General features: G+C 40.9%; 2 protein-coding genes and 1 non-coding gene across 5 annotated transcripts; all 3 read left to right on the top strand.

The window, feature by feature from the left end:
- The first annotated feature begins 432 nt into the window (after positions 1 to 432).
- On the top strand, positions 433 to 5,787 carry uba3 (ubiquitin-like modifier activating enzyme 3). Of its 3 annotated transcripts, XM_046384542.1 has the most exons (18): positions 444 to 492; positions 614 to 652; positions 1,307 to 1,427; positions 1,540 to 1,620; positions 1,717 to 1,799; positions 1,909 to 1,989; positions 2,180 to 2,223; positions 2,540 to 2,604; positions 2,764 to 2,919; positions 3,029 to 3,131; positions 3,569 to 3,682; positions 3,998 to 4,051; positions 4,238 to 4,274; positions 4,382 to 4,463; positions 4,559 to 4,659; positions 4,780 to 4,843; positions 5,047 to 5,101; positions 5,223 to 5,787. In XM_046384542.1, exons 1-18 carry the CDS (start codon positions 473 to 475, stop codon positions 5,309 to 5,311), a joined length of 1,389 nt encoding a protein of 462 aa, XP_046240498.1. In that variant the 5' UTR covers positions 444 to 472; the 3' UTR covers positions 5,312 to 5,787. The 3 variants fall into 3 exon arrangements, with proteins under 3 accessions (XP_046240499.1, XP_046240498.1, XP_046240500.1); XM_046384543.1 differs by lacking the exon at positions 614 to 652 and having other exon boundaries at positions 433 to 492; XM_046384544.1 differs by lacking the exon at positions 444 to 492 and having other exon boundaries at positions 499 to 964.
- A 126-nt stretch (positions 5,788 to 5,913) lies between these two features.
- On the top strand, positions 5,914 to 16,270 carry tmf1 (TATA element modulatory factor 1). The gene is made up of 17 exons (XM_046384537.1): positions 5,914 to 6,519; positions 6,610 to 7,979; positions 8,739 to 8,842; positions 9,223 to 9,349; positions 9,890 to 9,995; positions 10,432 to 10,574; positions 11,419 to 11,585; positions 11,968 to 12,124; positions 12,784 to 12,876; positions 13,009 to 13,165; positions 13,270 to 13,462; positions 14,342 to 14,411; positions 14,492 to 14,584; positions 14,714 to 14,836; positions 14,940 to 15,092; positions 15,245 to 15,370; positions 15,475 to 16,270. The coding sequence occupies exons 1-17, from the start codon at positions 6,384 to 6,386 to the stop codon at positions 15,613 to 15,615; spliced, it is 3,459 nt and encodes a 1,152-aa protein (XP_046240493.1). The 5' UTR covers positions 5,914 to 6,383; the 3' UTR covers positions 15,616 to 16,270.
- Positions 14,057 to 14,129, top strand: trnar-acg. Its single transcript has one exon. It is a non-coding gene; the product is annotated as a tRNA-Arg (tRNA).
- Positions 16,271 to 16,469: the final 199 nt, after the last annotated feature.

The raw sequence follows: 16,469 nt of genomic DNA on the forward strand, positions 1-16,469 counted from the left end.
CTACATTGTTTAAGAGAGGCCGAAGTCATGAAGTGTGTGAAAAACACTCGGACAACTTTGCAAAAATACACCCTGTGACCATTAACATTTGTGACAGAAATTCATTATGTACTTTGCAGTGAGTGTGCACAGCTGTGTACTTTACATCCGAGCCATACAAAAATACTGGGTAAATGCTGCCACCTGTTGGACCTGTGGCGTATTTGTTTTTGTGATGACCTGACAATGATGTTGCCTTCAAAAACTATCGAAAACATAGTTACTCAACTACAATTATATAGCTACTGCTTATTTTACTAGCAAGCTTTATCAGCTTTAAGTCCTTGATGTACGACACACTATGCTTTTTATTTTCTAATTAAAATTGTCTCTAAATCTATGTCCTATGGACAATTTGCTATACGGCTACTAACTGAGAGGCCGTATTTACTACTGCTGACTTCGGCATTTGAAGGCAGATAAGTAGCCAAACATGGCGGCCACGGATGAGCCGTAAGTAGCTGCCAAAGAAGCAAGCAAGAAACAGTCATTAACTGCCCGAAAGATGCTTTCAGATCTCATTAACCCACGAAAGCACAGCATGAATAAAGCTTCATTTATTCTCTCTTTTTAGGGAGAAGAAAAGAAGGAGAGTAGTGGAGCTGACTGAGAAGTTAGTGATGAATTGGTAGAACTGGCGGAAGGTTTGAGGCTACTAGACGGGAGGAAGGATAACCTTTAGCTAGCCGGAGAAGCTAACCTAATATTTGTTGTACACATAATGAATTTACTGCTAGGGCGCGGATAAAAATGTGCTTGTTTTTTTACTGACTATACAGTGAAAAATGATGAGATATCATTCGAATCTACACAAAGTTAGAGGTCTTTACTGCAATCTTGTCACTGTTGACATGCTAGCTGTTCACTTAGCCTAGCTACCGGGAGCTGTGCAGGCAGGAGAATAACGCTAGAAAACCCACAGAAGGTCAGAAACGCCCTCATGTGCAGCTTCAGTATATTTTCATGCACTAACTAAACAAAAAGTTGCGCATACTAGAGAAGACGCTGGCATATGATAGCCATAAAAACACAAATTGACGTTAGGATAACGTTACTGCCTGAACCGCTCAAGTTATTGCATGATATGTTGTGAATTGTGAAGAGGACTCTTACTACTTTATGTGACAGTTGAATGTCACCGTATTTTTTTTTTGCATGGTCTCTGTAGTTTATTTTGTAATATCAAACCATGTATTATGCATGCCATTGAAGACTGTCATAAATGCAGGCGATGATACAACATAAATATACATATTATTGTTTTCAGGATGGTGGTTGATGGAGTCAGTGGTCGCACCTGTGAGTGGGAGGGACGATGGAGCCACATCCAAAAGTTTCTGGAGAGATCCGGGCCCTTCACGCATCCTGATTTTGAGCCCAGCACAGAGGTAAAGCTTATAAGGAGTTGAATGATGCAGGCTTTTTTAAATTGCATTTGGTCATGTGCCATCTTGTATCGCTTTAATGTATATAATATGTCTTTATCACCTCTCGCCACAGTCATTGCAGTTTATGTTAGAAACCTGCAAAATCTTGGTCATTGGAGCTGGTGGTCTGGGATGTGAGCTGCTGAAAGACCTGGTATGAGCACTATAATTCTGACTGTTTGCAATTTGAATTGAGCTTTAATGGATGGCCAACTCTTTGTTCTTTGGTTTTGTTCATACTTTGGCTCAGGCTTTATCAGGCTTTCGCAACATCCATGTTGTTGATATGGACACCATTGATGTTTCGAACCTGAATCGTCAATTCCTCTTTAGGTGAGTAGAAATATGTAATACAGTGATTTATGGCCCTTATTATCAGTTAATGTAATGTTTGAAGCTAGCAGATATGCTCTCTTAATGCATGTGTGTGTGTGTTGTCCAGGGGAAAAGATGTAGGTCGATCCAAGGCAGATGTTGCAGCTGATTTTATCAACAGCCGCATACCAGGATGCTGTGTAGTGCCGTATCCTTTTGATTGAGCAACTACTGCAAGATTTTGTTTGCTTGATATATGCAGTTGTTTAAAATGCCTAAACAATTAAAATGTGAGAAATGTTGGAAGCGTCTAATACCCATGTGAAATATAACAATTTCTGAGTGTAGATGTACCACATTCTGTCAAAATATGAACTTCTCCTAAATGCTTTGTGCAGACATTTTAAGAAAATTCAAGACTTAGATGAAACATTCTACAGACGTAAGTATCATCAGTACTATTCACTCCCAACTTTCTTAAAGTCTGGTTTGAATGGCTGTAATGATTCAGTCTGGTTATGATTTGGTTTGATACTGTTGTAGTAAATGAAGAACCTGCTGGATCTAGTTAGGATGAGATGAAAAGCAAGAATAAGACCCAGTATCCTTTTTTGTCTGCTATTCCAGAGGATTATTTATTGCTTGTAATCCAGAGCCTTCATGTAGTCCAGGGGAAGATATGCATATCAGACTGAAGATAAATTGGTTACATTGCTGCTTATACTTGAATATGTGAATATCTTTGTGTTTTCATCTAGAGTTTCATATAGTTGTTTGTGGACTGGACTCTATAGTTGCCAGAAGATGGATGAATGGTATGCTGGTAAGTTTTTCTTCTTCACTGTGTGTCCTTTTTCTCTATGCTTTGGCTAACTGTTTGCTAATTTTTTGTTGTCTAATGTTTGCTTTTAAAAATGGTGAAGCTGTAAGATGTGCTAAGAGGAAATGCAATCACTTTCAATCCTTCTGTCTTTCTGCACAGCTGTCTCTGCTAGTGTATGAGGATGGAGTCCTGGACCCTGGCTCCATTGTTCCTCTAATTGATGGTGGGACTGAAGGCTTTAAAGGCAATGCTCGAGTCATTCTCCCTGGCATGACGGCCTGCATTGACTGTACCCTTGAGCTTTACCCTCCTCAGGTGAGGAAGCATTTATTTTTATAAAATAATATCTACAACCACAACTTTTTGGTCTTATAGAAACAGTCTTGATCAGTTTGGTCGTATTAAAATATACCTGCCTTTGTAGGTCAACTTCCCCATGTGTACAATAGCCTCTATGCCTCGTTTGCCAGAACATTGCATTGAGTATGTTCGAGTGCTGCTATGGCCCAAAGAGACACCCTTTGGAGGTATGAAATCTATGACTGTTATCTTTGTATTATTTGGAATTATCATTGAGTATGATTTGAGGCTCGACAAAAACTGCCCCTGACTTACAAGACTATAACAAACAAGGAAACTGAGAAAAGGGGCTTCAGTATTCGCTTTTGCCCAAAGGATGAAAAAACCTACAACATCCAGAATGCACTATGCCACACTGGACCAATAAACACTCCAGCGGGTGGGTTTGTTTATTACAGGTAAACAGTTTGGCGAGATGCCCCCGCTCTTGATCCGGGGAGGTGGGGGTGGGGTTACTCTGTCTCCCTCGGCTGTAATTCCACCAACAGACCAAGTGAAGAGAAGTTTAAAAGTGTACACATTATATAGTACCTAGATTGACTGAATGATTCAAAACTAGTTGAAAATCAGCAAGGTTTAAGTTCTCTTTGCTTGTGTGAATTAGATGCTGTGGCACTGGATGGGGATGACCCCGAGCACATCCAGTGGGTGTACCAGAAATCTCTGGAGAGGGCAGCAGAGTTCAACATAACAGGAGTCACATACAGACTAACCCAGGGTGAGCACACAAAGCACATCTATCTGTCACCACCAGAACACAGCTACTTTTCTTGCAGCACTGCTGGGAGGTGAGCCAAAGTACATAAAAAAACAGTAAGCTGTCTGAATAATAATGACAGGAAGCTTGGTATCTTATTCTCTGTCTCTGAAAACACAGTCTCTGTCTGTGCAAGACGAATGGTAAAACATTTCTACACATGTGTCTTATGGATATTCACTCTGATCGGCGCACTTATGTAGCTTTTATTTCTTTGATTGTCCATTTCTAAAAGTGAGGAAAACATATTTTCTATGTCTCATTTAAATGTTCCAGGTGTTGTTAAGAGGATAATTCCAGCTGTAGCGTCTACAAATGCTGTCATTGCTGGTGAGTAGCTAAGACTGAGTAAATGGGAAGGTGCACAGGCCTGTGGACCCTGTGCCTTTGTGAAAGATCGCATGTCCTGTCATATAAGAGTTAATAATTTCCAGACAGTGCTGACTATATTGACTTTATGTAAAAACAAATGTCTACCTGGATGTAATAGTTGTTTTTCTGATTTATTTGACCCAGCTGCTTGTGCGACTGAAGTTTTCAAAATAGCATCAAGGTGAGTTTGCAGGTTCTGCTTGGCAGCCATATGCACAAAGTTAAGATCTGTGTAAACCACTCGTTCCATTCGCTGTTTCTCGTGATTGTTATCTTTTGCATCTGCAGTGCCTACATACCTCTCAACAACTATATGGTCTTCAATGATGTTGATGGCCTGTACACCTACACTTTTGAAGCAGAACGGAAGGTTTGTTCCTGAACTCTTTTCTACCAGCTAGTTAATTTACGACAGTGATAAATTAACCTGTTTGTCAAATATGTTTATGTTCCCATCTGATGCAGGAAAACTGTTCAGCTTGCAGCCAAGTACCTCTGGACCTGCACTTTTCTCCATCTTCCAAACTCCAGGAGGTGTTGGACTACCTGACTGAGAGTGCCTCTCTGTAGGTTTAGCTGCCTTATTTTGGTTTCTTAACAATTACTGCACTGTACCATCATACTTGAGTTCTGCTAGTGCATTGTGTGTTGTCTTTAACATTGCAAAAATAATGCATTTTTTTCAGACAAATGAAATCACCTGCTATAACAGCAACAGTGGAAGGAAAGAACAAAACATTATATTTACAGGTAATTAATCTCTGGTTTCACACTGTTTGTATGTTTACAGTATGGCTGAGTATTGTTTAAAGACTTATGATACCAGTACCAGTACTCTTAAAGTGATACAGATACCTATAGAGTACAACATATGATATCTTGGTAAACTGAACTGGCAGCTGTCTTGTCCTGATGAAATTAGGCAGATGTTTAGTTGGTATTTTATTTTGCAGTCTGTCGCCTCAATTGAACAGAGGACACGGTCAAATCTGTCCAAAACACTGAAAGGTGAGTTCCTATATTTTCTCAATATGTTTCCTAAAAAACAGCAATGCCTACACTCTGAACTGGTCAGATGAGCAAACTGTGAATATGCTGACTCACTTATATTATGAACATGTTTTTCCAGAGCTGGGACTGGCCGACAGGCAAGAGCTGGCTGTAGCTGATGTCACCACACCTCAGACCATGTTGTTCAGACTCAACTTTACCTCATAGGATGAACTCAAGCACTCCCACAACCAGCTGAAGTCATTCTTGTTTCTTGGCCAGGTGTGACTTGATGTGCACACAGAATATTTAAAAAGAGCAAAGAACTAGAACAGTTTACAATGCATTCAGTGACAGTATAAGTGATTGTAGCTAACTTTATTGTTTTAATAATGAAAGTTAATGTTCTGCATTGAAAAGGTAAAGTCATAGTTCAAAGCCTGTCATGTTTTGGTAATACATTTTCTGGCAAATGTTAAGGATTTCTGCATTAATGTATTATTTGCACTACAACCTAAAACATGCTCTGTGCAAAGAGACAAGCATTAGTTACTTCAAAATATTACTCTGTACATTTTCTGATTTTAAATATTTTGAATATTTATTGTAAAACAGTTTTTTAGTTGAAGTAACCACTGGAGTGGTGCTTGGCAGACACTGATAATGATGTGCAAACTGTAATAAAATGCTTTTCTTAAAAAAAAGTGCATGCATTCGTGGGAGTGAAAAAAAAAACTTTGCTGTAGGGGCAATTTGCGTGTCAGTCAGGCCGGATCATGACGTCATGGTGCTACGTGGAAAGGAAGTAGCGAGCAGGCTAATGCTAGACGAGCTTCAAGTTGAGACCGACCAAAACAAACGATGACGGCCGAGGAAAGGAGGCGAGAACAGAACGGACTAACGATGGCAAAACCTTTGATTTGATGGGGGTCGAGTTATACAAATGACATTAGAAATACTTGTGTTTCTACAATGGAAATGAGGGAAATTATGCGATTTTGAGTGCCAACTAGCCAGCTGTAACTGTATCTGGGATTGCTGCCCCTGTACACTCACGATATGCGTTGGCTAACTGACAGCTTTGCTAACTAGCTAAATGTTAGCTGGCTTTCCACAAAGCTTTTCTGGGCGGAATAATATTTGAATTTGCGAAACCTTGTTCGCACCAGATTATCGCTGAGGGTGAAAGATGCAGAGATAGTCTAAGTTACGGTGGTTTGTGTGGTGACGCCAAATTTCCCTTTGCCTTCCGTGTAACAGTTTCCGAACTTGGTGATCGCTAGCTAGCCTGTTAGTCAGGATGAGTTGGTTCAACGCATCTCACCTGTCTAGCTTCGCTAAACAAGCTTTAACATCAGCTCAGAAGTCAATCGACCGAGTTCTGGACATCAAAGAAGAGGACCAATGGCCTGACACAGCTGTAATGCCCTATGACGGTAAGTCAGGTGACATAGGGTGGTTAACTGCTGCCTAATGTTGTCCTGAGCAAATAACTGCTACAGCTGATAACATTTCTTCTCTGCCAGATGTTACATTACCTGGAAAGCTGTCCCTAAGTGGAGGATGGGGAATGGAGCAGTGGGAAGCACCCCCTGAGGAAAAGACCACCCCTCCTCCCCCTTCGTCTGAGGCCATCACGACTCCTGTTACCCGCACAGTTGTGGATGAATCAGAGAACTTTTTCAGTGCCTTTCTGTCACCTGGAGACGCACAGGCTGTCACGAAAACCCAGGTGGTGTCTGTACCCCCTACTAAGTCTCAAAGGCGACTTCAGGAGAAGGAAAAGAAAATCGAAGAGGCAGTGGTCCAGCAGGAAGTGGAGACTCAAAAGTCAGCACCTGCTAATATGAATCAAGAGAATCAGACAGTCGCTGAGAGCAAGCCCATTGAGCCTGAGTCCTCACCGGCAACACCCCATGCTGACACAATGCCCCAGGAGCCAGTTTCTCCCGCTGTTGATGCTTCTTCATCTAGTGATCTTTGTATTAACCCTGACATTAAAATGAGCATTGTGAAAACAGATGATGGGTCAGCAGACTCTGTAGACTCAAAAACAGAGCAGTCACAGACTCCATCAGAAAAACAGGTTCCCACTGAACCTTCTGCTGTCACTTCTGAACCTAAGAGCTCTGCCCCTTCCGATCCTTCACCTCCTTTGTCCTCTAAGGAAGTACTCATAGAGCATAAAGACTCAAAGGTAGAGGATCGTCAAAATGACACCCCCTCTCCTCCGGTCAGCGCTTTCTCCTCAGGAACCTCTACCACCAGTGACATTGAAGTGCTGGACCATGAGTCTGTGCTGAGCGAGAGCTCAGCTAGCTCCCGACAAGAAACTGGGGAGGGCAAGGCTGGCCTTCACCTGATGCAGGGCTCCTTCCAGCTACTCACTGCCTCCACCTGTGGAGATTTCCCCCGCCTGGAGGACTATTCCAAACTCACAGAGAGCTGCGGCTCCTCTTCGGATGCATTTGAGCGCATAGATTCATTCAGTGTGCAGTCACTGGATAGCCGGAGCGTCAGCGAGGTTAATTCAGACGATGAAATCCCTGCCAGCCGGACACTGGCATCTGTCACTGCTGGCCCTGTTCCGTTAACAGTATCATCAACTGTATGTGAGAAGCAGGAAGATGGAGTGGTGGAAAAGGCGGGAGAGGAGGGGGAAGAGGGCTTTACCGAAACAATGAGGGAGCAGTCGCTGGATGAGATGGAGGAGAGTGGACGGAGTGCGACGCCTGTTAATAGTGAGCAGCCTGAAGAGTTGACAGAACAGGAAGAGGGATCTCAGGCTAATGTCACGCTGTCTGATCCCAACACCAAAGCTGAAGAACAGATCAATCTGCCAATCACAGAAGAGATGAAAAGTTTATCAACAGTTCAGATTCTGGAGCTTCAAAAGGTAGCATTTGGGAGTATCAGCTGTAAATATTTGTTTTCTGTACATAGTATACATATGTTTAGATACTGAAAAAGTCCTTGTCACTACGAGGATCATGTTGCATACACTTGAGTTTATTTTTCTACTTTAAAACACCTTGCCTCCATTATATCCTGTATGTCTTTGCCACAACACGTTGATAAACGAGAATGAGGAATTCTAAATGAGAAGTTATAAATTAGTTGTGTATACAGTGCCACGAAAAGACCCTTACACTGCTCAGAAAATTAAAGCTGTTTACGTGAACGTAAGTAATTCACTGAAAAAATAACTTGTACAACTCTGCAGTAATCACAAAACAACATTTATACATTTAAAAAAATAACATATAGGGTTTTTAAAAAAAAAACAATTTTACATAGCCATCCTTGTAAAGCAAAAATCTAAACTGTCAGGCCATGTTTCCATATCATCTTCCAAGGTTTTGTCCAAATTATTTGGAATCATAATGTTGCTGTGTGGTTCAAGACTTAGAGACCAGTGTATTTTAAAATATCTGCCGATACGTGGTCAGAGTTTTCTTTAAAAGAGTTTGGTCAAGTATTAGAATTTTCCCCATATGTCCAAGAATTTCTTACACTAAAGTTGTATGAAGAAGACAGCCAGTATATTTTGTATTATATATTTAGACAGTATCATACTGCTTTCCTTCTAAGTTTCATTTTGTTTGGCTTTTTGTGCAACTGCTAAACAGAAAAAACTGTTGTGTACATGTGGTAGGTTATTGATGAGCTGTCAAGTCGTCTTGAGAAGAGAGAGTCTCAGCTGCTGACAGTCAGCAAAGACAAGGCCAGGCTGGAGGAGGAGTGTGACAATCTCAGAGAGTAAGTATATGGTACCTGCACCTTGTTCACAATGGCACTGTTATAATAACTTTGATGAGAAAACCTTCACAATTATTGTAACATGAGATGTGACAAAGAGATTGAAGTCCTTGCTGATACCAAGGTCAGACAAGGATGACTTAGTACCACTTTACTATTTTGTTTCAGTGAACTCTTAAGTTAAGCTACCATAACATTGTAAATAGTCTTTACTAATTTATGTTTATGTAATTATGTTATTATTTTAATCATTCTAATTACAATATAATTTAAAATTTTTAAGTGAACGCTTAAAATAATCTACATCTGCTGTCTTGTTCTTGAGGTTGTATAGATTTTGACGCTAAGCTCTTTCACTAATGAATCTGTTCATCCTCCAGTGAAGCGCTAAGCCTGAAGCAGGAGAGCTCCACTGTTCAGTCCTTAAAGGATGAGTTCACCCAGCGCATAGCAGATGCAGAGAGGAAGGCTCAGCTGGCATGCAAAGAAAGAGACATAGCCAAGAAGGTAACTCACATATTGGTGATCTGAAGCTGCACTTGAACTGTCTGTATATATTTGTTTTACAGCTAACCCATATCTATCTGCTTTGATCTGAATTAAAAGATTAAAGATTAAAGTGGCATATTTTGTCATTGGAGGGAACTCACTCCAACGAAATTTGTTCTCTGCATTTAACCCACCCAAGTGACGTGCACACACACAGCAAACCCGGGGCAGTCGTGGATCAGCGGTTAGGGTGTCGGACCCGTAACCGGTGGATCGCTGGTTCGATTCCCCGTCCCGGTGTCCATGGCTGAGGTACCCTTGAGCAAGGTACCTAACCCCCACTGCTCCCTGGGCGCTGCACGCGGTCGCCCACTGCCCCGGGTTTGCTGTGTGTGTGCACGTCACTTGGGTGGGTTAAATGCAGAGAACAAATTTCGCTGGAGTGAGTTCCCTCCAATGACAAAATATGTCACTTTAATCTTTAATCTTTTAATTAAAATCCCAAACCGTACATGTCCAAAATGTCAGCGTAATAATGACATTTTTCCATCCTCCTAGGAAATAAAGGGCTTGCGAGAAGAACTTTCTACAAGACTTAACTCCAGCGATACAATGGAGATCATCAGAGAGAAGGAAGAGCAGATCCGAGGCCTGCTGGAAGAAGGTAAGACTGATTGATGTAGCAGTCTATTCCTCACCTCCTCCACCCTGCACATTTCAACTCTGGAGAGGCTATACAGTTCAGAAACTGTTAAACATAAAGTCTCTTGTACATGAGGTCTGGCGTAGTAATACAGCTGCCTTAAATATATCCAACTTTACCCATATAAAGTTGCTGAAGCAGCACACAAGGTCTGTCGTGTTTTGACTGTAATAGATGGATAATAGATGGATGGATGAATGTGTTACCACTGTAATTTCAAAGTTATAGCAAATGAATTATCATGGCCCCAGAAATCTTCCATATGTCAGTCTTGAAGGACCATAATGTGGATGGTTGAAGAGCCAGTCAACTTTTCACCTCGTTACCGAAACAATGCTCTTGTCATCTTGACTTGACCCGAGTTGGATGAGTAGGTGTTTGCTCCTATCTCCCTTAGGTGAAAAGTTGTCCAAACAGCAACTGCAGCACAGCAACATCATCAAGAAACTGCGTGTGAAGGAGAAGGAGAGCGACACCAAGATCACCAAGCAGCAGAAGAAAATCAAAGAGCAGGATGAGGAGCTCAGGCAACTGCAGCAGGTAGGACTGTAGTACATAGATTCAAAAGTCAGTTTAACAGTACTAATATTTTTGCTGATCTGGGAAATGGATGAGATTTTCTGTATCAGTTACAACTACAGAACTTTCGCAGAATTTTAGATTGGATTTGGTAATTAGGTCTTGCGTTAATGAGTTCTTATTTTTTATACAGATGGTTTGAGACTAACTGCAGTCATTGTATTGAAACTGAAGCATCTGTTTATCAAGTTTTCTTTTCAGGAGTATTTCATTTGAGAAAGCGAGGTAGACCAGTCAGGGTTTGGTATTGTTAGAAAGTGCAATGAAATGGCTTTGAAGTCATTGTTCCATTGTTTGACATGATTTTAGATTTTCATTTGAAAAGGCAGGATATAATGTCACCAGAGGGTCCTTCATTTAGAAATTAATGTAATCCAAAAACATAACCCAAAAGTAGTTTGCAAACTGAGGCATAAATACACTCCTCAGAACCATATTATTGCTGCTCGTGCTGGTTTTCTTGACTTGCAGTCTTAACAGGATAATGGGTGGATTAGAGTGGAGTATGGGTGGAGATGTTAATGTTTCAACATCTCTTTACAAACATGGCAAAAACATGATGAAATTCCCTTGCAGTGTTTGGGGTAAACTGGATAATACCAAGGTCTTTTGAATGTTGTCTCTCTATGCCTGTGTTATTTGTTTAACAGGATTCATTACTGATATCTTTTTATCTCTCATCATGAACCTATGTCAAACATGATTTCTATTTCCCTTCCCCATCCTGTAGTTACTTTTCATGACTAAGGTATTATAATTAAATGAAATAATAATGTTTAGTACAATCATGGCTATTATTCTGTAGGTTCTAGATGCAAAGGAGGAGGTGGAGAAACAGCACAGGGAGAACATCAAAAAGCTGAATGCTGTGGTGGAGCGGCAGGAGAACGAGCTGAGCAGGCTGCAGTCAGCCTCTGAGGAGCTACAAGAGAAAAACAGGAGCCTGCAGGCTGCTCTGGACAACTCTTATAAGTAAACACTCACACACGCTGCTATTGAATTGTCACAAATAGACATCTTATTGGAAATCTAACCTGAGAAGCCAACTATTGCATTGTATTATACCTCTGATTTCATTACATTACTACAGTGTATAAAGTGCAGACAAAGTATCTGGTTAGTGACATATTTACTGTGTGTCAGTGCTTTCTATTAATTACCTAGACTGTGCAGCAGTTTTAATGTGATAGAACGTAAAAATGGACATATTCACCATATAGAAAAAAGTATTGGGACACACCTCTTTATCATTGAATTCAGGTGTGGTATGGGGCTGTTTTTCAGGGGTTTGGCTGGGCCCCTTACTCCTAGTGAAGGGAAATCTTAATGCTTCTGCATCTCTTTTTTTTGTCAGGGAGCTGGCAGAACTTCACAAGGCCAATGCTAGCAGAGCTAGCGAGGCTGAAGAAGCAGCTCTTAACAGGGACACACAGGCCAAGGAGCAGCTAAGCCTGGCTCTTGAGAAAGCCCAGGAGGAGGCCAGGATTCAGCAGGAGGCCCTGGCCGATCAGGTAACGCAGGCTCAGACCCTAGACAGACACGCACCATGGAACAGTATGTTTGCTGTGATTGTAAGTGAAGCGTTGGTGTCTAATCAGTCACCTTGAGGAACATCTTGCATACTTTAGTTGTTCCAATGCTGCAGGTGTTGAGGGAACAGGAAAGCAACATACTGCTGTGGTGGTCAGGCAGTGAAGTTTATAAAATCGCAACCCATCTGTTCTGTAGTTAAAAACCAAAAATAAACCAAAACCAAAAAAAAACAAAAAACAAAACAAATAAAGGGCTACCTACCAATCACTCATAAGACCGAGTCTTTTGCTAGTTTAGCTGTGTGTGGTGCTGAGGAGAAGTGTGATTTTTGTTTTTCCCACTATTCCCACTATGACTTTGTTCAGCTACACCTGTTTTCATTCACAAAAACGCGATCTATGGGAGACCACCGGGGTTCTTATATTCTTTAGAACTTTTTGGAGATGCTAATAAGCCCGATAGAAACTGTCAATATAGCAGCAACTGTTTTCATGCCCTCCAGTGTATTTTATTTAAACATAGATGAACTTAAGCCACCTTCTAATTTATTGTTCCACCCTTGCTTTATTTTCTACTCAAGATCACTGCCAAGTCCAACAGGACATCCTTTATTGATTCTTTCTAATGTTATGTACAGGTGGCTGACCTGAGACTGGCTCTGCAGCGGGCTGAGCAACAGCAAGCAAGGAAAGAAGATTATTTGAGAGAGGAGATCAGTGAGCTGCAGCAGGTAACATAATATTCTGGTTAGGAGGTTTCCTACCAGGCATGTTCCCTTTTATAAGAGGCAACAACAGCCATAACTGTGACAGAAACAGGATTTACATAATACACACATTTGTTTTCTTCTCATCTTCCACAGAGACTTCAGGAAGCAGAGACCAGGAACCAGGAGCTCAGTCAGAGTGTTACCTCAGCAACACGGCCCCTACTGCGGCAGATAGAAAACTTACAGGCCTCACTGGGTGGACAGACAGCATCCTGGGAAAAACTTGAGAAGAACATTTCTGATAGACTAGGTAAGAGACAGGAGTTCAACTGCGCGTGTACAACAATTATTGTGCAAAGTGAACAAAAAGCTTAACATCTGTTACCTCATTAATCCCCATTTTCTTTTCACCAGCGGATGCTCAGGCACAGCTGGCCATTGCTGTGGAGAAGGAGCGAGCAGCAACAGAAGATCTGCTGTCCCTCAAGTCCCAGCTGGCCTCTCTGGAGTCCCAGAATTCCCTGATTCGCCAGGAGAAGGCTCGATTCGTGGCGCAGCTGGAGGCTGAGAAGAACAAGAGGGAGAAACTGGAGGATGAGAGCAGCAGGTAACAAATTACAACTTCAAACTCATCGCTGAATTGTCTATTTCCCGTGTGTTTCTTTCTGACTGAAATGTGTGAGGTTGGGTTGATGAGTTGAATTAGTTTAGTGAGAACTGTGACATGTCTTTCAAATGCTGAAGTTGAGTTGCTACTAAATTCTAAACCACTAGACCATTAAGAAGGTGTGTTGCTGGACAGAAGGAAAAGCGTCACTAAGAAGCAGACTGAAAATTGGTGGTTTTTGTTTTGTCTGCACTTGGTTTTTATTTTTGTTCTTACCAGAAACTTTATTTTAAAACATTAATATACATCACAGTGAATTTAATGTTGCATTTAATGTCTTCCTATTGCTTAGGTTTTTATCCTAAATATCTAACTTCATATGTTCATATACGTTACTGCCTTCGTTCTATTCTAACTCTGGGTAGGATAAAACAGAAGTTTTTCTATTTTTTAACCACATCCCCCCCTTGTAATGCTAATGTTAATGCTTCCTGGGGGTGGGGGTTTCCCCCTTCCAACTGAAGCAGTCATGTGTGTGCACATGGCCTTTGTGCAAAAGAGTTTTCCTTTGTGAGAAGGCAGCTTAGTCTGACAGGGCCAGTGGCGCAATGGATAACGCGTCTGACTACGGATCAGAAGATTCTAGGTTCGACTCCTGGCTGGCTCGTGAATTTTTTTAGGTCATGGCACACATTTAAATGGCGTATGGAGTACTAAGCATATATTTTGTGACACAAAGCACAGAAATATATCCTGATATTACAAAAATATGTCTCTAGAGCCTTTCATCTTCACTAGAAACAGTTTTGCTCCTTCTTCATTATTTGTCTCTTTGGGGCTGGTGATTGTAAAGATTTATTGCTCGCTCTCTCAATGTAGGGACCACGTTGAGCTGGAAAATCTACGAGCAGAACACGTCCGAGTGCTAGAAGATGCAAAGAAAGAAAAGGTACCATAATACTTTCTCCTAGTCTTGCGTGTAATCTTCTGTGAAACAACTTTCTGATGTCTTATTGCCTCTTCCACCAGCTGCTGTTGACCAATCAGTTAGAGATGGAGAAGATGAAGGTGGAGCAAGAGAAGAAGAAGTGTTACCTAGCACAGGAGGCACTTAAGGAGAAGGTTTAGGAAAAATTTAAAGATTATTTATACCAAATTTTATCTTTAGCTGTTTTCATTCAATCAAAATCTCTCAGTTTAAGCAGTCAAGACATTCTGTTCTCTAATAGTTTTGAAATCTTTCCCTGTCAGGAGCGGAAGGCCATGACCCACTCTGTGGGAGAGCCCCCAGCCTGCTCCACACCCTCCCTGTCCCGCTCTAGCTCCATCAGTGGGGCAGACAATGCTGGTCTTCATACCTCTATTTATTCCCAGGTACACACTGGGGAAAATTTTAAAATCCAAAAATGAAGATTAGTTTGTACATGCTTGGATTTGTGTAGCTTGACTGCCCCTATATTGTTTTATCTGTCCTCAGGATGACTCTTTAGACCACTCACTGAGTACCATGACCATGTCTGTGAGCGGGACCAATCTGTACGAGGCTGCCAGGCTGTCTGGAGGCTCCAGCATCATCGAGAACCTCCAGTCTCAGCTCAAACTCAGAGAAGGAGAGATAGCACAGCTGCAGGTAGCGACGCAGAACAAAAGAATTTCTTCAAATGTGAAACAACACTACATGCAAAATTAACATTTTGATAGAAAAAAATGAGTCATTTCCATCACTGAGAGGCAGTTGTGTCTAAGTGGTTTGTATTATCTCTTTTTTATTTCCTCCTGCAGCTTGAGATTTCCAATCTAGAGAGGAGTCGATCTGTGATGGCTGAAGAGCTGGTCCGACTCACCAACCAAAATGATGAGATGGAGGAGAAGGTGAAGGAGATTCCCAAGTTGAAAATTCAACTCAAGGTAAGGGCTATGTAATGAAATGGATATGTTAATATTCATTGAAGAGGTTGTTTCTGAACTGTATTTGCAGAGGCTCTTCTAAATTGTGTGGCCGTGCGTTGCAGGATCTGGAGCAGAGGCACAACACCATCCTGCAGATGTATGGAGAAAAGGCTGAAGAGGCAGAAGAGCTGAGGCTGGACCTTGAAGATGTGAAGAACATGTATAAAACTCAGATAGATGAACTGCTGCAAAACCAGAAATAAAGTTCCGAACACTCACAAACCAATCAATCATATGCATTCACAGCAAAAAGAAAGGCAGCAAATCTAAGTTTAATTACTAGGTCAAACAAAAATTCATTTAATATGTAAGTGGGGGTCTTGTGGTTATGTATACCATAAAATACAATGCATAATTACAGAACCAGTATGAAGGATAGCCACAGGTTATTATTTGGGTGTCTGTTTTTCCATCTTTGGTTCTTAGTACAAACTTTGCTTTAGACATCAATTCTCATGACTGAACCTTTCACATTATATTGTCTAGTATAACTGTAGGAGATGGTGAAGGTTTTTTGCACTATACAAATTCATCCTTCTTTATTTCTTAATGCATTACAGCACTCTAGAAATATATGAAAATACTGTACAGAGAAGTTTTATGGATTGTTCCCAACTCCTTACAAATGACACTATGTTGTAGACCTGGGAGTAGTTTGTGATTGAAATCCTGAAGACTGGATTTTAAACAGTATAAATATGTAAATGAATAAACATTTATTTGGGTGGTGAAACATAGGGTGATTCTTAATTTATATTGTGTCAAATCAAACAGAAGTCAGTAGTTTGATTGCACAAAATACTACAATATCTTAATGCACAAAACTGAGATCAAATAAATCTTGTTCTGAACAGCTTCCCACAGATGTTGAATCTGTATTTTTACTGTGTTTTTCACACTAGCCAAACTTAAAAAAAAACCCCAAAAAAGTATGTGATCTATTCAACAACAGATGTTCATTGTAAAGGGAAACATTGAATCAGTCACATTTGGATAAAAGTATAAATGTTGGACAAAGGGTTTTGAAACTTTCTGACAATGAGTTTCATTAGTTTCA

This window comes from Scatophagus argus, chromosome 3, assembly GCF_020382885.2.
Source record: "Scatophagus argus isolate fScaArg1 chromosome 3, fScaArg1.pri, whole genome shotgun sequence".
Lineage (NCBI taxonomy): Eukaryota > Metazoa > Chordata > Actinopteri > Scatophagidae > Scatophagus > Scatophagus argus.